A 27,350-nucleotide genomic window follows, 5' to 3' on the forward strand; every position below is an offset into this window, starting at 1 on the left:
AGTGGGCATGTCTTTGAAATTGCAGCTACTGTAATTCCAATCCACAGAGCAACAGAAAATAAAAAGATATGTTCTTTACAACAATCTTACAGAAATAAAAAGGTATGTTCCTTACAATGGGAGCTCAAATCCCATCATAACCTTTTTGAGAACTTGAATTAACTTTGAAAAAAACATGGAAATAAAAGGTTGGTCTCAGTAACCATGACCATGAAGCCATCAGATTGTTGTAAAAATCCAACTGCTACATTAAATTACTTAATGAAAGGAAACATGCTATCCTTACCTGGTGGGGGCCCAAATATAACCCCACTCCTCACACCAATATGGTTGACTCTTAAAAACGCACACAGTTCAGGGCAACTAGGGATGGGCGATAAACGAAAGCCACAGAGAGAGGGGGGGGGGCCACAGAGAGAGAGACAGCGCGCCACAGAGAGAGAGAGAGAGAGAGAGAGAGAGAACGTGCCAGAGAGAGAGAGAGAGAGCGAGACATAGGAAGAGAGTGAGGCACAGAGAGCAAGGATGGAGAAGGGGACTCCAGACCGAGTGCAGACTGCCCTAAAACAGTGTTGTCATGTTTAACGCATCAAGGAAGGATAAAAGCACATCTGAAATATACTTTAGCAAAAACTCCAAAATCTGACCTGGCAGCAGAATGGTGCTAAGCATGTCCAGGAGGTGGTGGACTTGTCGCGGAGACAGGAAGAAGTTGACAGACTCGATCTGTCCCTCAACATCCAGCTGTGCAAGGGAAAAACAGTTGAATTACTGCTTTCCTGCAAGGAAATCAAACTCATCTTCAGCTCTTCTGAGTATACACTATACTTCATACAAACATACAAAATAGGAGCAGGGGTAGGCTATTCAGCCCTCAAGCCTGCTCTGCCATTCAATATGATCATGGCTGATCTGTTTGTGTTTTGAGTTCCACATTCCCATCTCCTCTGATAACCTTTGAGGCCGAGAGTTCCAAAGTTACACAATTCTCAGAAAACATTTCTCCTCATCGCTGTCCTGTTAGGGCAACCCCTAATTTTAAATCTGTGACCTCTAGTTCTGGACTCACCCACAAGAGGAAACATCCTTTCCACATCCCCTTTAAGGTCATTCAGGATCTTGTGTACTTCAATTAAGTCAACCCTCATTCTTCTAAACTCCATTCTTATAAAGCTCAGCCTGTCCAACCTATCCTCATTTTACAAGCTGCTCATTCCAGGTATCAATCTACTAAAACTCCTCTGAACCACCTCCAACGCATTTACATCCTTCCTTAAATAAGGAGACCAAAACTGCACAGAGTATTCGAGATGCAGTCTCACCAATCCCCTGTATAACTGAAGCATAACATCCTTACTTTTATGGAAAAACAAAGTTGACGTTTTAAGTCTGTACGGACTCAAAACGATAACTTTGTTTTTCTCTCTCCACAGATGCTGTCAGACCTGAGTTTTTCCAGCATTTTCTGTTTTTCTTTCAGATTTCCAGCATCCGCAGTACTTTGATTTTTTCCTTACTTTTATGTTCGATCCATCCCTTAACAAAGGATTGCATTCCATTAGCCTTCTCGATTACATGCTGTATCTGCATACTAACTTTTTGTGACTCATGCACGAGAACACCTAGATCCCTCTGCATCTCGAAATTCTGCAGTTGTTCTCTGTTTAAGTAATACTCTGCTTTTTACTCTTCCTGCCAAAATGAACAGCTTCACATTTTCCCACATTATACTCCATCTGCCAGATTTTTGCCCACTCACTTAACTTATCTATAACTATCTGTCTGCAAACTCCTTATGACTACTTTACAACATACTTTCCTACCTATATTTGTGTAATCTGCAAATTTAGCTATCATGCCTTCACTCCCCTCATCTAAGTCATTGATATAAATTGTAAAAAGTTGAGGCTTCAGCACAGGCTCCTGCGGGACTCCACTTGTCACATCCTGTCAATCAGAAATAGACCCAGTTATGCATACTTTCTGTTTCCTGCCAGCCAGCTAATCTTCTATCCATGCTAATACATTGCCCCCCCCACACCAATAACTTTTATTTTCCGCAATAACCTTTGATGTGGCACCTTATCAAATGCCTTCTGGAAATCCAACTACAGCACGTCCACAGGCTCCCCTTTATCCATAATCTTGCAGCCAGGTCTCTGTAATGGCTTTCATATCATAGTTATTTACTTCAAGGTGTGCTATCAATTTGTTTACTTTGTTACAAATTCTATATGTATTCAGATACAGAGCCTTTCGTTTGGTCTTTTTGTGATCTTTGTGACACCTAGTCTTGATACTTTGTGCATTTAGGTTCTTTCTCTCTGTCCCTTCCCTGCCATTCTCCAACCTTCGTTTCCCATATTTACTATTTTCCTCTCCTACCTTGTTTCTACTTTTTGATATACCACATCTTTGCAGGATCCTTTGCCCCCACTTTTTAAGTTTAAAACCCTCTCTACTTCCCTAGTTATGCGGTTCGCAAGAGCACTGGTCCCAGCATGGTTCATCAGGTGTAGACCATCCCAACGGTATAGCCCCCACTTTCCCCAGTACCGGTGCAGGTGTCCCACAAACTGGAACCCACTTCTCCCACATCAGTCTTTGAGCCATGTATTCATCTCTCTACTTTTACGTACCCTATGCCAATTTGCACACAGCTCAGGTAATCATCAGAGATTACAACCTTTGAGGTTCTGCTTTTCAATCTGGTGTCTAGCTCCTCATACTCTCTACACAGAACCTCCTTCCAAGTTCTACCTATGTCACTGGTACCTACATGGACCATGACAACTAAATCCTCCCCCTACCACTGCAAGTTTCTCTTCAGCCCTGAGCAAACGTTGCAAACCCTGGCACAGGCAGGCAACACAGCTGTCTGTACTCTCGCTCTGCTACAGAGAACAGTGTCAACCACCCTCACTATAATGTCCCCGCTACTACTACGTTCCTTTTTACTCCCCCCACTTGAATGGCTTCCTGTACCATGGTGCCATGGTCAGTTTGCTCATCCACCCTGCAGTCCCTGCACTCATCCAGACAAGCTGAGAGGGCCTCTAACCAACTGGACAATTGCAGATGCTCACACTCCTGCCCTTTGGGTTCCCTTGCCTGCCTCACTCACAGTCACATTCGCCTGTCCCTGACCAAATCAGAATACCCTATCCTAAGTGGTGTGACTGCCTCCTAATACAAAGCATCCAGATAACTTTGCCCCTCCCTGATGCATCACAGTGTCTGCAGCTCAGCCTCCAGCTCAATGACTCTGAACCTCAAGCCGCAAACTCGTACTGCAGATGTGTTTGCCCTGAACCACAATGTTATCCAGAAGCTCCCACAGCTGCAGTCTTGACACATCACCTGCCCTGCCATCCTTACTGTGTTTTAAATAATTGCTTAGTTATATTAATCACTTATTTATGTTGACCTTTGTATATTTTATTAACTTTACCCCAATTTGTGTACTATTTTAAACCTTAGGGGTAGGACTTATCCACTTACCTGATTCTCACTAAACAGCTAGCTCCTTTCCCTATAATAGAGCAAAAACTAATTCCAACAGGGCAAGAAAGATGAAAAAGGAAACAAACACCTCCTTTCCCCCCACTTCACTGAACTCCCCCTCTCACCAAACTCCAAGTCTTCACTCTGTTACCTCAGCTGCACTCCGTTTCTTTTCCCAGTTTTGCTTCCCTGGAAGATGCTGGATCTTGCTGAGGTGCATGTCTACAGGTGTCAAGAAGCACTCGGGTACATTGCTTAAGTGGTTAATTTTTACAGGTGATCCTACACATTAAGTGCTTGCAGAAGATTCAACCATCAGTACCACATCAGATCCTGTCCTGATAGAACATCTACAGAAACTGGATCATTGAATAAAGTTTGTGAGAAGGGATGCTGAAGCCAGAGTGCCCCAAAGGACACCTTGTATTCCTGGTCATTTATTCATCTCACGGGGAGATAAATGACTCAAGTCCATGATATTATGGGATGATACATGGCCTGAGTTGGTTTATGTTGTAATTGAATTTTTGATGAGCTTGTTAATTAGGCAAATATACTATTGGAATAGAAGTAGGCTAGTCAGTCTCTTGTGTTTGTTCTGTTAGGCAATAAGATCAGGCCATGTACAATCCCATAATATCATGGACTCGAGTCAATTGTCTCCGCGTGAGGTGAATAACTTTGAGTAATGGGACTGATGAGTAGAGCAATTGATTTGGCATAGGTCTAACATCTACACTTAACATGGGTAGTGCGATTTGCTGCCCCATTTGCTATTTTGCATAAAGATCACAGAGGTGCTAAGAATGTGAGATTCTGAGAACTTTCAACAGATAACAGGTCATTTACCCCACTGATGGGTCATTTTACCTCAGGATTTTCCTTTACAGTCTTGCATTAAAGTGATGAGACTGAAAGATTACTCTGCTTGTAAGTATACGTACTGTGTTCTATGTGAGGTTAAGCTGTCAATGCTGTGCTTAAGGAACCTTTTTGCTCTCAGTGGAAAGCATTTTCCAACAAAGCACTAAATTAATTTGCAGCTAATTTATCTAAAAGGGAGCACCAAGCTCTTTAGGAGTCAGCTCCTGACCTTGGCCATTGGAAGTGCTTCATTCTGTTTTAGGGTGAGTTCCAGTTCCACTTTCCCTTCACAGCTCCCAATCTGGACCGGATCGAAGAGAACAGCATCAGAAGATTTCCTCGTGAATTGGGGGTGAGGTTCCGAAACTATTTTTGGGTTCCAGCTTGGAGAGAGCTTTGGTTCCGTTTCCTGTGAAATAAAATTACACAACACAGCTGAATGATTTAATTTTTTTAAAAAATTAGGTTGACATGGTTTTGAATGCTCCTACCTCAGAGTCAGAGTAGTGGAAGTTTGCGCCTCATTCCACAAACTGTGTGCGCCATCTAATCTGACACCAAGGAAGTGCTGCAGTGTCAGAGAGGGCCTTGCTCTGGGTGAAATCTTATGCATCTGTTGCTCTTTCTGAGACATCAGATTCACCGGAATGATACCAGGCTTTAATGAGTTAAATTATGAGGTCAGGTTGCATTACTTGCAATCCCTTGAGTTTCGAATGTTGCCGGGTGATCTGAAATGAGGTCTTCAAAATGATAAATGGATTCAATGGGATAGATACAGAAAACCTATTTCATCTGGTTGGGGAATCCAATACAAAGGGACATAATCTTAAAATCAGAGTTTGGTCTATCAGGAGCAAAATCACAAAGCCTTATTCGCAAGGATATAACAAGCACCATCTCCAAAATGTGGATCAATTGAAATTTTCAAGCCTGAGGTTAATAAATTGTTGTTAGCCATTAGATATGGATCAAAGGTGAGTAAATCAATTTGAAACATCGCTCTTACAGGACTACAGGAATAAAGTGGCAAAATGGGACTGCCCAGGTTGCTCTACAGAGAGCTAGTACAGGCTTAATGGGCTGAATGACCTCTTTCTGTGTCCAAATAACTCATGGGCTATCAGCTCTGATCTAATTGACTGAGAGAACAAGCACAAGAGACTGACTAGCCTACTTCTGTTCCTATGGTGTATTTGCCTGATTAACAAGCTCATCAAAAATTCAATTACGACATAAAGCTCTCTGGGGACATTTTGATGCAAACCTGACTATAGAAATGCATAACTGAGCTGACAGACAGGTGCGCTGCTCACAGAAGAGACACCTTCCTCTATGCTGGGAGGCAATTAATCTTTGTTTGGCACTTACAAGCTTTTTTTTGTTTTTTCTTGTGATGTGGGCGATGCTGCAATGTTTACTGTTCATTCCTAGTTGATCTGAGGGCATTAAAGAGACAACAGATATTGTGGGACTAGGGCCAGGTGTGGGCCGGACCAGGTAGGGGTGACAGGTTCCTGGTGAAGTAGCTGGGCTTTTAGGATAGCCTGGCAGCCTTTGTGGTCATTTTATTTTCAATATACACCTAGGTGGGAATTGAGCATATGGCCTCTGGGTTGCTACTCCAGCCACGTAACCATACACCATTAGAGCCGTGTATGACGGTAAATGGCCATCATGAATTACATGGTAAAGGGGTTTACTGCACTGACTCATTATGCTGCTGGGACACCTCCTAGCGCCTCAGTATATCATGCACATTGTTACTACCTTCACTATAAGGCACAGCACTCTAAAGATTCATTTCCAGCCTTGGACGTTGCCTAATATCAAAGGGTGGTCTGCACACCTGCGACGAAGAAATAAAAATGGCCAGCAGAGAGAGGAGAACGAATTACCCTCTGATCTCTGCCAGCGAGTACAGTTTGCATCTATTGTCCTTAGATGCCCGTTTGTGAGGCAGGTCTTGGTGCCCAGAACAAGTTATTCTGGAAACAGTGTAAAACAACAGCCAGCATATATCAAAGGAGGCTGGATCTCCAAATATAGGTATCACGGCAGAGGCTGTTTGAATGGAAAATCTTACAATGGAAAACATTTAACAAAACCAATACCCATGTTATTGTTATACAATGTGCCGAAATACCACAAAACAAAGCTGTTGCGGCGATGCTGAAAACTGCACCATTAATGTAAGAAGCCATCCCAAGGTACTTCAAAGGAGCACAATCAAATAAAAATCGAGATTGCTGGAAAAAAGAGACATTTTTGTCAAGCTTTTCACCTTGCACTCTTCCAATCAGAGTCCACTTGCCAACCAATCAGCTCTCTCTTCTCATACAGCATAAACTGTTGTCCCCTTTACATTTGGTATTCTTGTCAATTGTCCTGATGAGTGCAAGATGAAAACCTTCAACAAAAATGTCTCTTTTTTCAGCAATACTCAAGTTCTGTACTGACCAAAATTGAGATATTAGACGGGATGGTTAAAAACGTGGTCAAAGAGGCAGGTCTTAATGAGGGTCTTAAAAGAGGTGAAGTTGGAGAGGTTTAAGCAGGGAATTCCAGAGGTGGGGTACACAATGGTGGGGTGAAGGGAGTGAGAGGGTCACAAGGTGCCACACTGAGGAACACTCATGCAACAAGCTTTCTAAGAGCCAGATACTGGAATTCCATCCCTAAATTCAACTGCTGCTCTCCTCCTTTAAGGCCTTCCTTAAGTTGCAATTTTCTGACCAAACTTCTATTCATGCTTCCTAATATTTTCTTCTTTATTTTAGAATCCCAACTTTCGATTACACTCCTGTGAAGCACCGATGGGATGTATTTCTATATTAAAGGCACGATAGAAGTGTAAATTGTTGCGGATCTGTTAGTTTGAACTTACCTGCATTGGCGAAGTCCTGGTCGATGTCTTTGCACTTTCTGGGAACTCGTGCCAGAACAAAGAGATCCCGCTCAGCTGCAGGTTCTTGTGGGCGAAAGCTGTGGGATGATGAATGTTAATATCTGCACTCTCGTTTGCAGATTCATCACGGTATTCAATCCTGTAGAGAGAGAGGCAATAAGTGACAACATTCTGAAAAAATAGAGAAAGGCAGCATCACATTCAGACCTGTTGACTCAGAGCTGAGAATGTTACCCCTTGAGCATCAGCTGACAGCTTGGAATGACTTAACAAGCTACTCAACTGTAAACACAATTGCTAGGAAGCAGTTAGAAAAAAAGACAGCAGCCAAGATGGATAATAAACACACCATTGCAAGGGGAGGAAAGATACTCTATTTACCTCTGTATTCGAATCTCCAGGGCGATCCCAGTTTTTGAATTCTCTGGGATGTGCTCAATTCTGAGAATGGTGTCTAGAAATGTAAGCTTGACTCTTCTTAAAACTTGAAAAGAGAAGGTACGTACATTAGCTTCAGCAGGCAAAACAAATCACTGACAAGCCCTTCCCAGTGCAACAGAAAGAACGTCAGGAAGTTGCCCTGATGAATCAGTGGTTTAAAGGCAGTCAGTGTTTCACCAAGTTTATCTTGGGTCTATCTGACCTAGGCTCTCGTCACAGTAGGAGCACTGGCTTCAACGCTCCTGGGCTGGGGGAGAAGTGGGAGAGATGCAAGATCAGCCACAGTTCTAACTCCTGATCGCAATATACTGATCTGCCTTGGAAAGTTCGTTTGTATGCATGTCAGAGCTCAAGGAGGCTGGGCCACAGCTGTGATGCCCCCTTTTCAAGATTCAGGGGTGAAGGATTCCTGCTGGGCTTTGTCAGAGTATTCCTGCAGGAGTCAGTGTCTTTAAGAGTGAGAGAGAGAGAGAGAGGAGATGGAGAGAGACATGACTGTCACTGCAACAAGCACACCGAGAGGAAAGAGCCATTACTATAACTTAATTACTGACACTATTATTCCCAAACCCCCGTCTTCACCTAGACTTTGACAGAGAGCGACAGGCTCATGCTCATTGTCCAGTAATTTGCTCAGGTGGCTATTCTTCTTGAGTGAGGTACAGCAGGCCCTTTGTCCATGGGATGCAGCACAGTCAAGTCATCCACACAAGCACAGCAGGTGTCACTGGGTATTGCTCAGGAAAGTGATCTCCAGCTAGTTTTACTCCCCTCTCTCCTTGGGGGAGCAGAGGTTAACAATGTTGTCACAACCAAAACACCAGCTGAGCATCAGCAGCGCAGTGCAGACTGGGCACTGAACCATGAACTTCCTAATATGTAGTGTTCAGAACCACACCCAGCCCACACAAATACCAAGTTATCTCTTGAGGCAGGAGTTCCCAAGTTAAATTTTATTTAACATAGCTACTGACCTGTTTCAATGGTTTCTGCAAATTTCTCAAGCCCCTCGAATGGCTGTGGTCCCTCAGCTTGATCATCCGTCAATTTCTGATTCAGGCACTCTTTGGCCAGCTGCATACTGTCCGTCATAAAGCTGGACCAATACATTGGCTCTGAGCCAGACACTGCCACAAAACACCACATGTCAGGTCCTCAAAACAACACAACAGCACCACAACAATTCACTGTAACACTTGAGTGCTGAAACATTCCAAAGAAACCTGCCATCCTTACTCCAGTCCCACATGAACTTGGTGGACTCTTAACTGCCCTCTGAGGTGACCAAGCAATAGGTTCAACTTGTATCAAACCCACTACCAGCAGCTCAAGAAGGTGGTCCAGCCCCAACACCATCTTCTCAGGGCAATTAGGGGCACACAATAAAAGCTAACATTACCAGTAACATCCACATTTAAAAAAACCATAAGCACCCACTCTGATGCAGGGTTTCAACCCAGAACATTAACCCATCTGGTTACTTCGCAGGTGACGGTGGGCGATTGGGTTAGAGATGAAGTTTACTCTGAGCAGATGTTATCCTCAAATCGAGGGACAGCCGATGACAACAACGTTAAATCTGGCAGCTCTTTCAATATTCAGATAGATAAAATCAAATCTGGAGAACAAATTTCACCAGCTATTCCCTTATCAGTTTTCTAAGTAAGTTTCAATTTACACTGCACTGTTACACACAGAACAAACAGTTCTATAGCATGTCACAGAGACGGAATTAGATGTAAAATGGATCCAGCGTCAAAGGAGACATTAGGAAAGTTAAGAGGTCAGTTTTAAAAAGGGTCTTAAAATAGATGGAGACGCTTAGGGAGGGAATTCCAGAGTGTAAGCCCTAGATGTCTGAATTATAGACATTTATGGGGCAAGGGAGGCCATAATCCTGGAACTCCCTCCCTAACAGCACTGTGGGCCCACCACGTGGACTGCAGAGCTTTAAGGTGGCAGCTCACCACCACCTTCTCAAGGGCAAGTAAGTTTGGGCAATAAATGCTGGCTTGACCAGTGATGCCCACATCCCATGAATGAATTTTTAAAAAAAAACTTAGCCCAACACGTGTGCATGCTGGCTGAGAAAGAGCTCTCTAGCCTAAACTACTTTCTAGCTCTTGGTCTGCAGTCCTGTTTATAGCACTTCAAGTGCATATCCAGGTGCAAAATTAAATCTCAGTTGCTTCAGAGTATCGTCACACTGTCACAAGGACTGCCAAGTATTAACCCTTTAACTATACGACAAAACTATTTATAGTTCAAAGCAGAATTTGAAGCTAGGTCCTTCAGCTGCCTCGGTCCCAAATCTTAGGGATACCCTCTCTAAACCTCTTTGCCCCTCTCTCCCCTCCCTCAAGATGTTGCCTAAAACTTACCTCCTTCACCAAGCATCTGGTCACTTGTCCTTATGTGGCTTGGTGTCAGATTTTGTTTGATTATCCTCCTGTGACATGCTTTGAAACATTTTACAATGTTATAGGTGCTATATAAATGCAAATTTCTGCTGCTGGTCAATTGAAATTTTAAAAACTGAGGTTGATAGATTTTGGTTAGGCAAGGATATTAAGGATCACAGAACCAAAGCAGGTAGATGGAGTTAAGAGATAGCTCAACCATGATTTAAGTGAATGGCGCAACAGGTTTGAGGGGTTGAATGGATCCTCCTGTTCCTACGATAATGTCTCACGGCTGTGAAAAGGACAAGCACTCACCTATCCGAGGTCTGGGTCGAAAGATCATCTCCAGTCCCTGTACCTCCACTGCACAGTTTTCCTGCAGGAGAGATGCCCAGGGGATTGAAACAGAAATGTTTTGGATAAACCCCTCAATTATTTCCAAAGGTGCATCAAGTGAATCCAGGATTTCATTCAGGGACTGGAAATACAAAGAAGATATCAATTCTATCAAGTTTCTGTAGAGTACTGACAAAGAGTTTTCCTGAAATGCTTTGAATATCTTTTATTCACTGTTTTTTAAAACAACTCCATGAGTCCCACATCATAAATCATTACTTCCAAGTAGAGTTTCCTCTCATTCAAAACTGTGAGCTTTCTGTATTATATACATATTAAAACAGTGAGTGATCTCAGAACTCCAAAGAAATTGGAGGCAGTGTGAGTCCAATGCTACAGGACACATTCACTACAGTGGAGCTGTACACATTACAAGTTCAGTATCCTTTATCTGAAATCCTCAGGGCTGATTGCGTTTTGGATTTCAGATAATTTCTGTGATTGTTTGCAAGGTAATCAGTGCAGACAAACAACTGGACTTTCTCTGCTAAAGGTCAGGTTGGCGAGGTTAGTGTTGGCTCGGGTCACAGACTTCCTGCACTAAAGGTTGATGAGGTTCAAAAAAGTGTGTTTTTTGAATGAGTTTGGTTTTCAGATTTACAGATAAAGGATACTCAACCTGTACTAATAATTCTGCCGAATGAAAAAAACGTTGTTGGCGAGATCATAGAAATAGACAAATATATTTCCCAGTTTAATACATGGACAGAAGTCCTTAATTACAAGCCAAAAGATGCTGTGAACCTGAAGATGATCAATGGATGAACTGTGACAGTGGGCTCAGTAGGTGAAGGCAAAGCAGTCAAATCACATCAGACACAAGAGATTATCAAAAATAAAGCTGTGTGGAATTAGAGATAACCATACTGGATGGGATGTAAGAGACAGTGGAACAAAGGAAGTTCAAGAATGGCTGCTTGGTCAGAATAGAACAGTAATGGGATTAGTGTGGATTAAATTGGTAAAGTGAAGAGACCATGGTCCACAGATCGGGCTAGATCTGAATGATCTTTTGTTATTCTTACACGGTACAGGAGGACAGTATAATACCCGCGGGTCACAGAAAATTACATTTAATGTACAGCACGGAAACAGGTCACTCAGCCCAACAGGTTTAAGTTGGTGTTTATGATCCACAGAAACCTCCTCCCACCCTTTCCATCTGACTCTTCAGCATATCCTTCTATTCCTTTCTCTCTCATAACACCCATCTCACTTCCCCTTAAATGCATCTATCGTAACTCCCTCAACTACTTGTGGTAGCAAGTTCCACACTCTAGCCACTCACTGGCCAAAGAGGTTTCTCCTGAACTCCCTGTTTGAATACTGGTGACTATCTTTCATTTCTGGTCCAAGTTTAGGGGAAGGGGAATCGGCCTGTTACAATGAATCTGGACAGATCAGATCTGACGCAGGGAGAGGTTTGGGTTTTGTTCTGATCCACCTCCCACTGTCGAGAAGCTGGCTAAAAACTCACATTCTGAGTTTACATGCGGATTGGCATGTCATGCCATTTGTATAATGCTCTTGTGGAATTTATCAGACAGTTTACAAAGGGCACAGTCAGTCACAGAGCAGGAACTGAGAAAACAAACGTGGCACAGTGGGAAAGACGACAATGATCAAGGGGATTTTCGAAGCCTCTCAGCAACAAGGGAGGAATGAAGAGAAGCAAAAGTGTTCTTGGAAGAGGGTATCTGGAGAAAGCAGGAGATTCATTGAAAAGTCAGACTCAGATGGGGTGCAAAACAATGCACAGAGGACGCAGGTTGGCATGTTTGACTGGTGAAGGTTCCTCAAATTAGCTAGGGCAAGATGGTGAGAGGGTACAGAAACCAATTCACAGGGTGGTAGTAAAGCAGAGGAGTTGAGGAATGGAAGTGTGTGCAGGACTGGACCACAGGACTGTGGATAAGTACAAATGTGTTGATGGCAAATGCTGATGAGAAAAGAACTGATTATTCAAAGGCCTATAATCTGTTCAGAATATTGTATGTGATCCCATTTGCAATTAGATATCCTGTATTACTGTGCGATTGCCTCCCTTTCAACGGAATTTTCACCTTTAAACTGGTATTGTCATAGATTCTGCTGTTCTAATCAAGCCATGGCTCATTGAGTAGCTCTCTCCCCTCAGACTGTGGGTTCAAGTCCCTCACCAGAGACTTGAGCATGAGATCCAGGTATTGTCATTATGATGAGATGTTAAACTGAAACCTCACAGTGGACGTAAAAGATCCCTCAGCCATAACTGTCCTTGCCATGTTTATCAATCAACGTCAACAAAACAGATTATCTGGTGAATTATTTAATTGCTGTGCATTAATTGGCTGCTGCAGTTCCTACTTTACCACAATGATTACATTTCAAAAGTACTCCATTAGCTATAAAGCACTTAAGAATATTCTGAGGTCATGAAAGCAGCTAAATAAATGCAAGTTTTTTCTTTCACCAATCACTGCTACACCTCATTAATATCTGCACCACTCTCCTGTAACATGCTTACTCATCCACACAAGGGAGCCATGCCAACAATCTGTGGCTTGCTCCTGGCCCATCTGGTTAACTCATACCAAAGCAAGCTTTACTGCCTTTTATTTGTTTGTACGTTGGGTGGCTTGAGCCCTTACCGATTTGACCAGTGGAACCTGTGCGAGGGAGCCTGTTCCCTGGTAGAGATCCACACTTAACTGCTCCAGGCTCAACTTCTCCTCCAGAAAGTGGTCCAAGTATCGGTGCAGCAGATACCTGCATGCCCGCTTCTTAATCGATTCAGGAAAGGGCCAAGGCATCTCGATTTCAACCCATCAACAACTATGTCGGAATTATCCTGGTCCCAGTAAATAATACTTGCCAGCTAACTCGAACCCTCTCACCTCCACTGCTCTACCTTTCCTTTTACTTCCTTATTTGATGCATGAATATGCCCGCATTCCCTTATTTTACAATATTCACACTGCCTTCACCCAGCAGCCCCCCCAGCCCTACCTTTGCTTTCACACACCCCTTGCTTGCCGATAGATACTCACCAGTTTTAACCCTCAATAGTTACATTCCCATCCCCAATGGTTTGCGCTTGTCATTTTCCCTCTCACCCTAATTCGCACTCAGTACCTTCTGTTCTCTAGCTTCCTGACATTTATCCAGTTTCTATGAATTCCCAAGTATTTCCCCACTCTTTCTCAGTGGGAGAAGTTAGTTACCCTTCTCCCTCAGTTTTTACCCCTTCTCTTCTGTATTTATCTTCACTTCCCAAGTCATTACTCCTTTACCTCACTATACATCCCAATACATTACCTGCACTATATCCTTTCCAGAGCACTTTCCCTCAGAATTCACCCCGTTTTCCCTTCAATACTTCCCCCCCTTAACATGTACCCTCCTCAATAGCTACCCCTTCCCAATAGTGACCAGCTCCCCAATATTTATACCCCCCCCCTCTCAATATTTACTCCCCTCCCTGAGCATGTCCCCTCATATTTACAGCAATTTGCAGTCTCAGCTATCGATGCACAAGAGTCGGAGAAGCCCCCTGAGCCAGAGGAGAGGACAAGGCAGCCAGACACCGGGCTTTCAGGCCTCACTGACACCTGGGCCTCGGTCAGCGCTCAATCTGTCCCCCCCCCCGCTCCTCCTCCGCAAACAGCGGCTGACGTAGCTTCGCGCACCCTCCCGCTAACAACACGCCGCCATCTTTGGTACTGGCGCAGGCAGTTGGCCCTTCACAAAAATGGCGGCCGCAGCCCGCTTTTCCGCGCGTGCTGATGACGCCGTGACGTCCTACCAGGTGGAAGGCGCCAGGAGGTGGAGAGCTCGAGCGCTGCCGGTTTTAAACGATCTTTTGGTTTAAATTCTTGGTGCGCGGATCGACTTTTTTTCCTCAGAAAGATGATGTGTTAATGATTCCCGAGGTTTTCTGAGGTAATTTTCATAAGGCGGCGTCCGAATATAGATGTGTTTTCTGATCCTGGTTAATAGGAGCCAGACGCCACTGGCTCCCGGTGTTTGCCACCTGTCCCCCTTCCCCTTCCCCTTCGCCTTCGCCCTGCACCCAGCGCACTCTCCTCCCCCTCTCTTCCCCCCTCCCCCCTCTCCCCCTCTCTCCCCCTCTCACCCCTCCTCCCCCCTCCCTCCTCTCCTCCCCCTCCTCCCCTCCTCTTCTCCCCCCCTCTCCCCCCTCCTCCCCCTCCCCCCTCTCCCCCCTCCTCCCCCTCTCTCCCCCTCCTCCCCCTCTCTCCCCCTCTCTCCTCCTCCCTCCTCTCCTCTTCCCCCTCCCCCCTCCCCCCCCTCTCTCCTCTCCCCCTCCCCCCCTCTCTCCTCTCCCCCTCCCCCCTCCTATCCCCCTCCCCCCTCCTATCCCCCTCCCCCCTCCTCCCCCTCTCTCCCCCCTCCTCCCCCTCTCTCCCCCTCCTCCCCCTCTCTCCCCCTCTCTCCTCCTCCCTCCTCTCCTCTTCCCCCTCCCCCCTCCCCCCCCTCTCTCCTCTCCCCCTCCCCCTCTCTCCTCTCCCCCTCCCCCCTCTCTCCTCTCCCCCTCTTTCTCCCCTCCCCCTCTCTCCTCTCTCCCTCCCCCCTCCTCTCCCCCTCCCCCCTCCTATCCCCCTCCCCCCCTCCTATCCCCCTCCCCCCTCCCTCTCCCCTCCTCCCCCCTCTCTCCCCTCCTCCCCCCTCTCTCTCCCCCTCCCCCCTCCTCTCCCCCTCCCCCCTCCTCTCCCCCTCCCCCCTCCTCTCCCCCTCCCCCCTCCTCTCCCCCTCCCCCCTCCTCTCCCCTCTCTCCTCTCCCCCTCCCCTCCTCCTCTCCCCTCCTCCTCTCCCCTCTTCCTCCTCTCCCCTCTTCCTCCTCTCCCCTCTCTCCTCTCCCCCTCCCCTCCTCCTCTCCCCTCCTCCCCCCTCCCTCCTCTCCTCCCCCTCCTCCCCCCTCTCCCCTCCTCTTCTCCCCCTCTCCCCCCTCCTCCCCCTCCCTCCTCTCTCCTCTCCCCCCTCTCTCCTCTCCCCTCCCCTCCTCCCCCTCTCTCCCCTCCCTCCCCCCCTCTCTCCCCTCCTCCCCTCCTCTCCTCTCCCCTCCCCCTCCCCCCTCTCCTCCCCCTCCCCCCCCTCTCCTCCCCTCTCCCCCTCTCTCCTCTCCCCCTCACCCCTCTCTCCTCTCCCCCTCCCCCCTCTCTCCTCTCCCCCTCCCCCCTCTCTCCTCTCCCCCTCCCCCCTCTCTCCTCTCCCCCTCCCCCCTCTCTCCTCTCCCCCTCCCCCCTCTCTCCTCTCCCCCTCCCCCCTCTCTCCTCTCCCCCTCCCCCCTCTCTCCTCTCCCCCTCCCCCCTCTCTCCTCTCCCCCTCCCCCCTCTCTCCTCTCCCCCTCCCCCCTCTCTCCTCTCCCCCTCCCCCCTCTCTCCTCTCCCCCTCCCCCCTCTCTCCTCTCCCCCTCCCCCCTCTCTCCTCTCCCCCTCCCCCCTCTCTCCTCTCCCCCTCCCCCCTCTCTCCTCTCCCCCTCCCCCTCTCTCCTCTCCCCTCCCCCCTCTCTCCTCTCCCCCTCCCCCCTCTCTCCTCTCCCCCTCCCCCCTCTCTCCTCTCCCCCTCCCCCCTCTCTCCTCTCCCCCTCCCCCCTCTCTCCTCTCCCCCTCCCCCCTCTCTCCTCTCCCCCTCCCCCCTCTCTCCTCTCCCCCTCCCCCCTCTCTCCTCTCCCCCTCCCCCCTCTCTCCTCTCCCCCTCCCCCCTCTCTCCTCTCCCCCTCCCCCCTCTCTCCTCTCCCCCTCCCCCCTCTCTCCTCTCCCCCTCCCCCCTCTCTCCTCTCCCCTCCCCCCTCTCTCCTCTCCCCCTCCCCCCTCTCTCCTCTCCCCCTCCCCCCTCTCTCCTCTCCCCCTCCCCCCTCTCTCCTCTCCCCCTCCCCCCTCTCTCCTCTCCCCCTCCCCCCTCTCTCCTCTCCCCCTCCCCCCTCTCTCCTCTCCCCCTCCCCCCTCTCTCCTCTCCCCCTCCCCCCTCTCTCCTCTCCCCCTCCCCCCTCTCTCCTCTCCCCCTCCCCCTCTCTCCTCTCCCCCTCCCCCCTCTCTCCTCTCCCCCTCCCCCCTCTCTCCTCTCCCCCTCCCCCCTCTCTCCTCTCCCCCTCCCCCCTCTCTCCTCTCCCCCTCCCCCCTCTCTCCTCTCCCCCTCCCCCTCTCTCTCCTCTCTCCTCCCCCCTCTCTCCTCTCTCCTCCCCCCTCTCTCCTCTCTCCCCTCTCGTTCCCCCCTCTCTCCCCCACTCCTCCCCCCTCTCTCTCTCCCCCTCCTCCCCCCTCTCTCTCTCCCCCTCCCCCTCTCTCCTCTCCCCCTCCCCCCTCTCTCCTCTCCCCCTCCCCCCTCCTCTCCCTCTCCCCCTCCCCCCTCTCTCCCTCCTCCCCCTCCTCCCCCTCTCTCCCCTCTCCCCCTCCCTCTCCCCTCTCCCCTCTCCCCTCTCCCCTCCCCCTCTCTCCTCTCTCCTCTCTCCTCTCCCCCTCTCCCCCTCTCTCCTCTCCCCCTCTTCCTCTCTCCTCTCCCCCTCTCTCCTCTCCCCCTCTCTCTCTCCCCCTCTCTCCTCTCCCCCTCTCTCCTCTCCCATTCTCCCCTCTCCCCCTCTCTCCTCTCTTCCCCCTCTCTCCCCCTCTCCTCCCCCTCTCTCCCCCTCTCTCCCCCTCTCTCCCCCTCTCTCCCCCTCTCTCCCCTCTCTCTCCCCCTCTCTCCCCCTCTCTCCCCCTCTCTCCCCCTCTCTCCCCCTCTCTCCCCTCTCTCCCCCTCTCTCCCCCTCTCTCCCCCTCTCTCCCCCTCTCTCCCCCTCTCTCCCCCTCTCTCCCCCTCTCTCCCCCCTCTCTCCCCCTCTCTCCCCCTCTCTCCCCCTCTCTCCCCCTCTCTCCCCCTCTCTCCCCCTCTCTCCCCCTCTCTCCCCCTCTCTCCCCCTCTCTCCCCCTCTCTCCCCCTCTCTCCCCCTCTCTCCCCCTCTCTCCCCCTCTCTCCCCCTCTCTCCCCCTCTCTCCCCCTCTCTCCCCCTCTCTCCCCCTCTCTCCCCCCTCTCCCCTCTCTCCCCCCTCCTCCCCCCTCTCTCCCCCCTCTCCCCCTCCTCCCCCCTCTCCCCCTCCTCCCCCCTCTCCCCCTCCTCCCCCCTCTCCCCTCCTCCCCCCTCTCCCCCTCCTCCCCCCTCTCCCCCTCCTCCCCCCTCTCCCCCTCCTCCCCCCTCTCCCCCTCCTCCCCCCTCTCCCCCTCCTCCCCCTCTCCCCCTCCTCCCCCCTCTCCCCCTCCTCCCCCCTCTCCCCCTCCTCCCCCCTCTCCCCCTCCTCCCCCCTCTCCCCCTCCTCCCCCCTCTCCCCCTCCTCCCCCCTCTCCCCCTCCTCCCCCCTCTCCCCCTCCTCCCCCCTCTCCCCCTCCTCCCCCCTCTCCCCCTCCTCCCCCCTCTCCCCCTCCTCCCCCCTCTCCCCCTCCTCCCCCCTCTCCCCCTCCTCCCCCCTCTCCCCCTCCTCCCCCCTCTCCCCCTCCTCCCCCCTCTCCCCCTCCTCCCCCCTCTCCCCTCCTCCCCCCTCTCCCCCTCCTCCCCCCTCTCCCCCTCCTCCCCCCTCTCCCCCTCCTCCCCCCTCTCCCCCTCCTCCCCCCTCTCCCCCTCCTCCCCCCTCTCCCCCTCCTCCCCCCCTCTCCCCCCTCCTCCCCCCTCTCCCCCTCCTCCCCCCTCTCCCCCTCCTCCCCCCTCTCCCCCTCCTCCCCCCTCTCCCCCTCCTCCCCCCTCTCCCCCTCCTCCCCCCTCTCCCCCTCCTCCCCCCTCTCCCCCTCCTCCCCCCTCTCCCCCCTCCTCCCCCCTCTCCCCCCTCTCCCCCCTCCTCCCCCTCCCCTCTCCCCCCTCCTACCCTCTCTCTCCCCTCTCCTCACCCCTCTCCTCTCCTCCCCCCTCTCTCCCCTCTCCTCCCCACCCTCTCCCCCCTCTCCCCCCTCTCCCCCCTCTCCCCCCTCTCCCCCCTCTCCCCCCTCCTCCCCCCCTCCTCCCCCCTCTCCCCCCTCTCCCCCCTCTCCCCCCTCTCTCCCCCTCCTCCCCCCTCCTCCCCCCTCCTCCCCCCTCCTCCCCCCTCCTCTTCTCCCTCCTCCCCCCTCTCCCTCTCCCCCTCCCAGCTTGGTATCTTCATTTGAATTCATCAGTTGGATTTCTTTAAATGAAGTGTTTTATTTTCAGGAAAGTGTATTGCACCATTTCTCTCAGACCTCTTCACTCTGTGCATTGTGCTGCCACCAATTTCTGGTGGTGGGGGGGTTAATAAATTCTCCTTTTTTCCCCCCACTCCTGAGGTTGCTTATAACCAAGTTTGAATTTTTAGAAAATTGTAAATTTTTTTAAAATTCAGTACGTACTTGACTGTATGTAAAGCTATATTAGAAAATAAATCAGCCAGATCTGGTGTTAGCAAGTAAGGAGTTAGTTTTATTGTTTAAACCTCACCTGGGTACAAGTATGAGACTTATTAAAAAGGTAAAAACACATCCCGAATCCTGTAACATATATACACACACACACACACACACACACACACACACACACACACACACACACGTTAACTTGCAAAACAGAACAAGTTACAGGGTGGAGGAGGTGGAACTGTTGAGAGTTAAAGTCCTAGAGAGAAAAAAAATATACATTCTGACATTCCTTTGGTGGTCTTGAAATTCCAAGGATGTTGCGGCCAATGTAAACTGATTGTTTTTATGGAGACAGTCCCTTTTAAACTGTAACCTTGTCTTTTTCCAAAGTGGATACAATGACACTTGAAGTTCTTTTCAATTAAAATTCCCCATCTCTGGATGCAGATAGCAGGGATAGAGAGATGATGTTACATTCTGCAGTCTCCTTCTGGATGTTACTGGTGCCTTCTTCAGAAGCAGACAAGCTTATAATCGTAGCTTTTCGCAAGTGGGGTTCCCATCAGGTGACAGCTGGCTTTTGGCACACAATGGAAATCCAAATTAACAAAGGAGCTTCGACGTCCCATTGTCAAAGCTATCAAGATGCCCTTGAAACTGATAGGAAGTCCTTAGCACTCTGTGTGTAATAACTTTTGTTCGTCCTTCTTTGTTTCTGGCAGTTTCTGCAAATATGAAGTCTGGTGACCTGTTATGTTTTGCAGAGAGTTCAGACAATGGCAAATGTAAAGTCCATCAGAGAACTGCCTAGATATGTCCCCTGGTAATCTGCTTTCAGAGGCTGCTAGAAACTTGCCCAATTTGTAGGCCAAGTACTTCTGTAGTCATTTTAAAACCCAGTGTCTTTGCAGTTGTAGCTGTTTCTTTCCTTTAAAAAAAAATCCAAGGCATTACACCAACTGATGAAACTAACAATTAATATTCCACATTGTGCATGGCAACATCATTGTGACAATTGATAGACTGACGGGGGGTGGGGGGGGGGATTGATGGCAATGCAGGTTTATCAAAAATGATCCAGAGTTGTTGATTACTGCTGTATTCAGGAGATATTAATTGGTCAGTGTCTTTTTGAAATAATTATTTGTTTCATTTCTGTTTAATTTACAGTCTCTTCAAAAGGACTGATATCACTTCCAGGAAATGGACTGTGATCCCCAAGATCTGAAGGAGTCAGTGTTTAATAATTTCGGTGAGGTTGCAGATTGGGAAGAGAGGGACTTTGAGGGGGCAGACGTGAAGGATATGAGAGTGGAGGCAGAGGCTGTGGTCAACGACGTCAACTTTGCTGTTCGTCATATGGCTGTCTCGAAAAGCCTTGCAATTGGAGAAGATGTTGCTTATATTAACGTAGAAACAAAGGAAGGAAACAGATACTGTCTTGAGCTAACTGAAGCAGGACTCCGGGTGAGAGCAGCAACTAACTAATACCAGCTCTTGCAAAATGGTCTTTATCTGGATCAAAGATCCCTTTGTCTTATTTAATTTTTACTATTTTATCCCCTCTGAATGAAAATTCTTTGACTTTTTGGAAGGCCACAGTGGAGTTTTGCAGTTACTGTAGAGAATGGATTTTTGTGCAATAACTCAGATTTTTCCTCAAGCCCCACAAGACATGTGGTGAACAAATGTATGTGTCCCTTACTCAGTTACTCCATGGTTTGCCTGAAAGACCTCATCCGAAACTCTACTGCCCGTATCCTTATTTGCAGCAAGCCCCATTCACTCATTACCCCTGTCCTCACAGACTGACATTAGCTCCTGATCTGCAACGCCCTGATTTTAAAATTTTCAGCCATGTTTTCAAATCACATCCATGGCCTCACCCCCTCGATCACCTCCAACCCTCCAATCCTTTGAGATATCTGCGCTATTCCAATTCCCTCAGTTTTAATCATGCCACCATTGGTAGCTGTGCCTCCTATTGCATGGAATTCCCTCCTTAAATCTGTCAGACTCTTATTTAAGAAGTTCCTTAAAACTGACACAAAAACAGAATTACCTGGAAAAACTCAGCAGGTCTGGCAGCATCGGCGGAGAAGAAAAGAGTTGACGTTTCGAGTCCTCATGACCCTTCGGCCAGACCTGCTGAGTTTTTCCAGGTAATTCTGTTTTTGTTTTGGATTTCCAGCATCCGCAGTTTTTTTGTTTTTATCCTTAAAACTGACCTTTGGCCAAGTTTTTGGTTACCTGCCCTAATATCTCCTTACACAGCTTAGTGTCAAACTTTGTTTGATGATCGTTCCTGTGCAGCACCAGGTATGTTTTATGATGTTAAAGGTGCTATATAAATACAAGTTGTTGTGTGCTCAAATACCCCTCATCCCAGGAAAATATAGCCAGTGTGTTCAAACATTCTTTTCTACTCATTAACCTACCAAAGTATCAGAACCCAGAGAGGCACTGGGTTCTCCAAACCATAGAAAATGTCAACTATTTTCTGAGAGGAGGCTTGAGATAAATGGATGTCTACTGCTGAGGGATTTATATTATTCAGGTTACAGAGATATTCATGTTGCACTAGCTGTACTGGGTGGAAGTTAGAAGGAAAAGGACAATGGCTGGAAGTCTGTTTAGGGCAATAGCATGGGCGTGAAAAGGGTGAGCAACAGGGGGGTGGTGAGACTCTTTCAAAATACTAGTTAAGCTTAACTAGCTTATTGTGGCCAGTTCTGGTTACCAAACCTTAAGATGGATGTCAAAACCTTAGACAAGGTGCAGAGGAGATTTACTAGAATAGTGCCAAGGATGAGGAGAAGCTGGGAAATGCCAAAGGTTAAGGGAAGGATTTAATTATAGGTGTTAGAACCATAGAAAAGTTACAGTGCAGAAAGAGGCCATTCAGCCCATCATGTCTGTGCCAGTTGAAAAGAGAAAAAAGAAAGTAGCCGCTCATTTTAATCCCACTTTCCAGCCCCTAGTCTGTAGCCTTGCAGGTTACAGCACTTCAGATGCAGATCCAGGTAGCTGTTAAATGAGTTGAGCATTTCAGCCTCAACCACCAACTAAGGCAGTGAATTCCAAACGCCCACCACCCTCTGGGTGAAAAAGTTTTTCCTCATGTCTCCTCTAATCCTTCTACCAATCACCTTAAATCTATGCCACCTGGAAATTAACCCCTCAGTTAGGAGAAACAAGTCCTTCCTGTCTGTCTAGGCCCCACATAATTTTGTACACCTCAATTAGGTCACCCCTTAGCCTCCTCTGTTGTAAGAAAAACAACTCTAGCCTAGGCAATCTCTCCTCATGATCATGATGTGTTTTTGATAGAGTAAGTAAGGAGAAGCTGTTTCCAGCAGCAGTGGAGTTAGTATCTAAAGGGCACGGATTTAAGGTGATTACAAAGGAACCAGAGGTGAGAACAAGAAAAATTTTCAATACAGAAAGTTTTTGTGATCTGGAATGCATGGTCTGAAAGGCTAGAGAAGCAGATTCAATGGTAACTTTCAGTGAGAGATTCGATAAATACTTGAAGGGAAAACATTTTCAGGGCTGTGGGGAAAGATCATATGTCACACTTAGTTTTGATTTTAATCTGTCCATAAGGACCAAAGTCCAAGAAATGGACAATAATCCCCAGGATCTGAAGGAATTGATGTCTAATCATTTCAGCGAGCTTGACGATTGAGAAGAGAGAGACTTTTAGGTGGTAGACATGAAGGATATGAGAGGCTGTGGGAAAATTGTATGAATTGAGTAACTTTTTTCAAAGAGCTGACACAGCCATGATGAGCCAAATAGCCCCCCTCTGTTATATGATCCTAAGGTAATGTCTATGAGAATGCTTCTTCAGCGTATGTCAGCCCATTTAACAGGGAGGGGCGAGGAGAAACTATCTAATCAATTTGGATTGATTAGTTTTGTTCTTACAGTTTAAATAATTTGAATTTTGATATTTCTTCAATATTAACCATGTAAACAACAGCCTTTGCAATCAAATTTAAATTCACAGGTTGATTTAATTGAATAAATTTTGTATGCAGTAGGCAACTCTGTTCCTTGCGTGATGGTTTGTGACTTTGGCTGGGTACAATTGCCTTGTTTTGAGACGGCCTTGTGGTTTTAGTCAAACATGTTTTATTCCGGGAGGTGTGGAGTTGGTTGGCGGGGAATTTATTCTGGGAGGTGTGTTGGTTGGCGGGGAATTTATTCTGGGAGGTGTGTTGGTTGGCGGGGAATTTATTCTGGGAGGTGTGTTGGTTGGCGGGGGTTTATTCTGGGAGGTGTGTTGATTGGCGGGGGTTTATTCTGGGTGGTGTGTCGGTTGGCGGGGGTTTATTCTGGGTGGTGTGTCGGTTGGCGGGGGTTTATTCTGGGAGGTGTGTCGGTTGGCGGGGGTTTATTCTGGGAGGTGTGTCGGTTGGCGGGGGTTTATTCTGGGAGGTGTGTCGGTTGGCGGGGGTTTATTCTGGGAGGTGTGTCGGTTGGCGGGGGTTTATTCTGGGAGGTGTGTCGGTTGGCGGGGGTTTATTCTGGGAGGTGCGTCGATTGGCGGGGGTTTATTCTGGGTGGTGCGTCGGTTGGCGGGGGTTTATTCTGGGTGGTGCGTCGGTTGGCGGGGGTTTATTCTGGGAGGTGCGTCGGTTGGCGGGGCTTTATTCTGGGAGGTGTGTCGGTTGGCGGGGCTTTATTCTGGGAGGTGTGTCGGTTGGCGGGGCTTTATTCTGGGAGGTGTGTCGGTTGGCGGGGCTTTATTCTGGGAGGTGTGTCGGTTGGCGGGGCTTTATTCTGGGAGGTGTGTCGGTTGGCGGGGCTTTATTCTGGGAGGTGTGTCGGTTGGCGGGGCTTTATTCTGGGAGGTGTGTCGGTTGGCGGGGCTTTATTCTGGGAGGTGTGTCGGTTGGCGGGGGTTTATTCTGGGAGGTGTGTCGGTTGGCGGGGGTTTATTCTGGGAGGTGTGTCGGTTGGCGGGGGTTTATTCTGGGAGGTGTGTCGGTTGGCGGGGGTTTATTCTGGGAGGTGTGTCGGTTGGCGGGGGTTTATTCTGGGAGGTGTGTCGGTTGGCGGGGGTTTATTCTGGGAGGTGTGTCGGTTGGCGGGGGTTTATTCTGGGAGGTGTGTCGGTTGGCGGGGGTTTATTCTGGGAGGTGTGTCGGTTGGCGGGGGTTTATTCTGGGAGGTGTGTCGGTTGGCGGGGGTTTATTCTGGGAGGTGTGTCGGTTGGCGGGGGTTTATTCTGGGTGGTGTGTCGGTTGTCGGGGGTTTATTCTGGGAGGTGTGTTAGTTGGGTGGGATTTATTCTGGGAGGTGTGTTGGTTGTCGGGGGTTTATTCTGGGTGGTGCGTCGGTTGGGGGGGCGTTATTCTGGGAGGTGTGTTGATTGGCGGGGGTTTATTCTGGGAGGTGCGTCGGTTGGCGGGGGTTTATTCTGGGTGGTATGTTGGTTGGGGTGGGTTATTCTGGGGGGTGTGGTGTTGGTTGGGAGGCATGTTTTATTCTGGGAGGTGCTGTCAGCTCGGGGGTATGTTTTATTCTGGGAGATGTGTTAGTTGGGGGCCTATTCTGGGAGGTATGGTGTTGGTTGTTTGGAGGCATGTGTCATGAAAATATAATTTCCATAATGTTAGTGGGATTTATCGTAAAGTAGGAATAGTGGGGTCTGGATAGTCTGTGTGTGTGTCTGCGCGGGACTTAATTGAATTAAAGACAGCTGGCCTGAAGGCTTTTATGTATGAGAAGAGGAGCTAGGTATGAAATGCTAAATAAGTAAACATGGCTGAAGTTTTAGAATGCGAGGTGTAAAGGAAAATTTGCATTTTTAGATAAACCAGAGGAGTTTGAATTTAAAAAGTGAGGGTGAAAGGTTACACTTAGCCAGAAAAAAACAATTAGTGTGTTTATTTTTCCCAAAGTTTGATAAAATTGGAACTATGAAAGATTTTTATTATTAGAACAGTAAAGCCCAAAGACTGAAAGAAGCAACAATGAAATTTGCATTCAAAGGGGAAAATATGTATAAAGGAGAGAAGGCTATGTGTAAGAGGAAGGAATTCTAAGATCTAACAAGTGTGAAAAACCTCCAGTCTCTATGTACCAAGCTGCTGTCTATAGGAACCGAAGCTAAGAGAATTCACTGTGAATATCCCTTTCCAGGGTATTCTGTGCTTTGTCTGGGTCTGTTAAGATCTAAATTGTTTTTACTGTTGCCTTAATGGGGGTGTAACTGGGAGTCAGATTAATTAAAGGAGCTGGGGGTTATCATAGTAGTAATTTGTAGACCTATGTATGTGCTTAAAATTATTTCTTTTATTAATAAATGTTTAATTTGTAAAAAAAATCTCTTAAGACTCGTTGGACTTATTACTACTGAATTCAAGACATGCATCTCGAAATGAAAATACAAATTGCAAAATGGTTGTGGCAGTTGTTTCAAGTTTCTCTCTGGGATTTGAGCAGCTCAGCATTTACCATCTGCTGTGGAGGGAACTTTTTGGCCTTTGAATTTATTGTTGCATCATCCAGCACTGGGTGAATGAGGGACGGATTTATTTTGTGCACAATCTTTGTACTGACCTGTTTTTCTTCTTCTAGGTGGTGGCTTATGGCTTTGACAAGGTGGACGAGTCACTGTCGATGCAGTACCATGAAACGATTTACTCTCTCCTGGACTCAGTCAGCCCTGCGTATCGTGAAGCATTTGGTAATGCGCTTCTGCAGAAGCTAGAAGCTTTAAAAAAAGTACAGGAGTGAAGGGCATTGACTCCAGCCCCTTGTGATGGCATGTTTCTCAACATGTTTTCTCTGGCTGCAAAAAGTCCATGACCAAACATACAGGAGACTACACACATCCCACAAAAAATTAGCAAATTGTTTGTTTCCATATTCACGCAGCAGTACAGTTGGGATCCACAATCTTGCAGAATTTAATCTCTGTTTCTCATTCCTACAGAGAGAGGAAAGGTGTTTGTAAGTTCCCTTGCTGTAATAGGGCTGAAAATTGCACAGCCCCTTTCAAAAGAGGTCAGTCTGTGTAATTGCAGCAGTGATGCACAAGCATAGTAAGCAGGAGGGTACCTTTGGCCCATGACTTGTGAAAAGAGCAATGGACATTGTCCAGACCTAAGTTTCTTGGTGAGAGAGAAGCAAGTGACCAGTAACTTTTAGCTTCTTCCAGCTTTCTCACTAATAAAATGTTGCTTCATTTTACATGTTGTACTTTGACTTGTTAATTTAAAAAATAACCTTCCAGTGTGCTGTTAAATTGTGAAGCACAGAAAGTCAAACCTCTGGTGTAATTTGCAGATTCCAAGGTGAGAAAAAATCTAATCTTTTCAAAAAAAAAGTTAGTGTATGTTTTGCAAAAAGAATAAAATATTTTGGACACCAAGTTGTACTTTGCTGTTTCTATACTGAACCTACACTGGCTAATTGTCAATTTTTAAAGTTTTGTTAAAATGCATTCATTTTCTCCCATTATTCCCATTCACACACCATCGTGACATGGAAATATATCAATGTTTCTTCACAAAATCAAAATCCTGGAACTCCCTCCCTAACAGCACTGTGGGTGTACCTACACCACATGGACTGCAGCGGTTCAAGAAGGCAGTTCGCCACCACCTTCTCAAGGGCAATTACGATGGGCAATAAATGCTGGCCTTGTCAGCCATGCCCATGTACCATGAGCGAATGATAAGAGTTCTCACCCTTGAGTCTCATGCAGTCCAAGATCCACTCCCTACACGGCAAGGTGGGTATCTGACAACAGGTCTCTGAATAGTGCCCACTTCAATGTGGTTGAGCATGAACTGGGCGACTCTCCAGGTATCGCTCACTTTGTGACATTGCATCTGTAAGTATTTTCCCTCAGTCGAGATCAGGAACTTGTGGAGAATTGTGGATTAAGACTATTGCTTTACCATTTTGTATGAGTGTGGTAGCCTTTTCCTCTCCCAGAGGTACCATTTCAGGAGTACAGGTTCCCAGCAAAAACCAATTGGAGTTCCAACTCATAGTTGGCTGCTGCCCTCCAGTATATCCAAGTGATTATTGTTATTCAGTTCGAGCAAGAGGGGTTATTGAAGTTAAACCTGATCCTGTCCTCACCTGATATCCAAACTTCCAATGAGGAGTAGGAACTTCAGCTGATTTTCCTCTTTCCACAGCACATGGGCCAAATATGATGCCTACCTTACCAATAAACCCACTAATTTCATGGAATGTACTGTAACATGAACTCTAGCCAACTCGTTTAGCTTCCGAGGTGAGATTGTGTCAGCCCTCATCAGGTGAGACAAACCGAGCTGGAGAATCAATCTCTGCTATCTTTTACATCACATCCTTGGCTGACATCCTCCCCAGCCTGATGTTTACAGAGCAGAGTAGCTTAGAATGTTACACAGTCCAGGCTCTTGGCTCTCAGTCAGATTATCTACTCATTGTCACATTGCTGAGTGCAAATTGGTTGTAATAATCTTTGGATTGTTACCTGAGCCATGTGCCAG

At 47.9% G+C, this 27,350-nt stretch overlaps 2 protein-coding genes across 8 annotated transcripts in view; one reads left to right on the forward strand and one right to left on the reverse strand.

Moving 5' to 3' along the window:
- Positions 1–13,890, reverse strand: part of LOC121292269 (autophagy-related protein 2 homolog B-like) — an 81,396-nt gene extending 67,506 nt beyond the window's left edge. For 6 of the 7 annotated variants that reach the window (XM_041214088.1, XM_041214087.1, XM_041214083.1 and 3 more), the window contains exons 1-7: positions 13,146–13,890; positions 10,435–10,597; positions 8,692–8,844; positions 7,658–7,760; positions 7,256–7,415; positions 4,598–4,777; positions 648–744 (exon numbers count right to left, since the gene is read on the reverse strand). In XM_041214088.1, coding sequence (XP_041070022.1) covers positions 648–744; positions 4,598–4,777; positions 7,256–7,415; positions 7,658–7,760; positions 8,692–8,844; positions 10,435–10,597; positions 13,146–13,307 — 1,018 coding nt within the window. In that variant the 5' untranslated portion in view covers positions 13,308–13,890. The remainder of the gene's footprint in view (positions 1–647; positions 745–4,597; positions 4,778–7,255; positions 7,416–7,657; positions 7,761–8,691; positions 8,845–10,434; positions 10,598–13,145) is intronic. The other variant, XM_041214085.1, reaches the window with a different exon arrangement.
- Positions 13,891–14,287: 397 nt separating this feature from the next.
- Positions 14,288–26,233, forward strand: LOC121292270 (gsk3b interacting protein). Its single transcript, XM_041214090.1, has 3 exons — positions 14,288–14,436; positions 20,017–20,313; positions 25,438–26,233. Exons 2-3 carry the CDS (start codon positions 20,050–20,052, stop codon positions 25,594–25,596), a joined length of 423 nt encoding a protein of 140 aa, XP_041070024.1. The 5' UTR covers positions 14,288–14,436; positions 20,017–20,049; the 3' UTR covers positions 25,597–26,233.
- Positions 26,234–27,350: the final 1,117 nt, after the last annotated feature.

This window comes from Carcharodon carcharias, chromosome 20 (assembly GCF_017639515.1).
Source record: "Carcharodon carcharias isolate sCarCar2 chromosome 20, sCarCar2.pri, whole genome shotgun sequence".
NCBI classification, from domain to species: Eukaryota; Metazoa; Chordata; class Chondrichthyes; order Lamniformes; family Lamnidae; genus Carcharodon; species Carcharodon carcharias.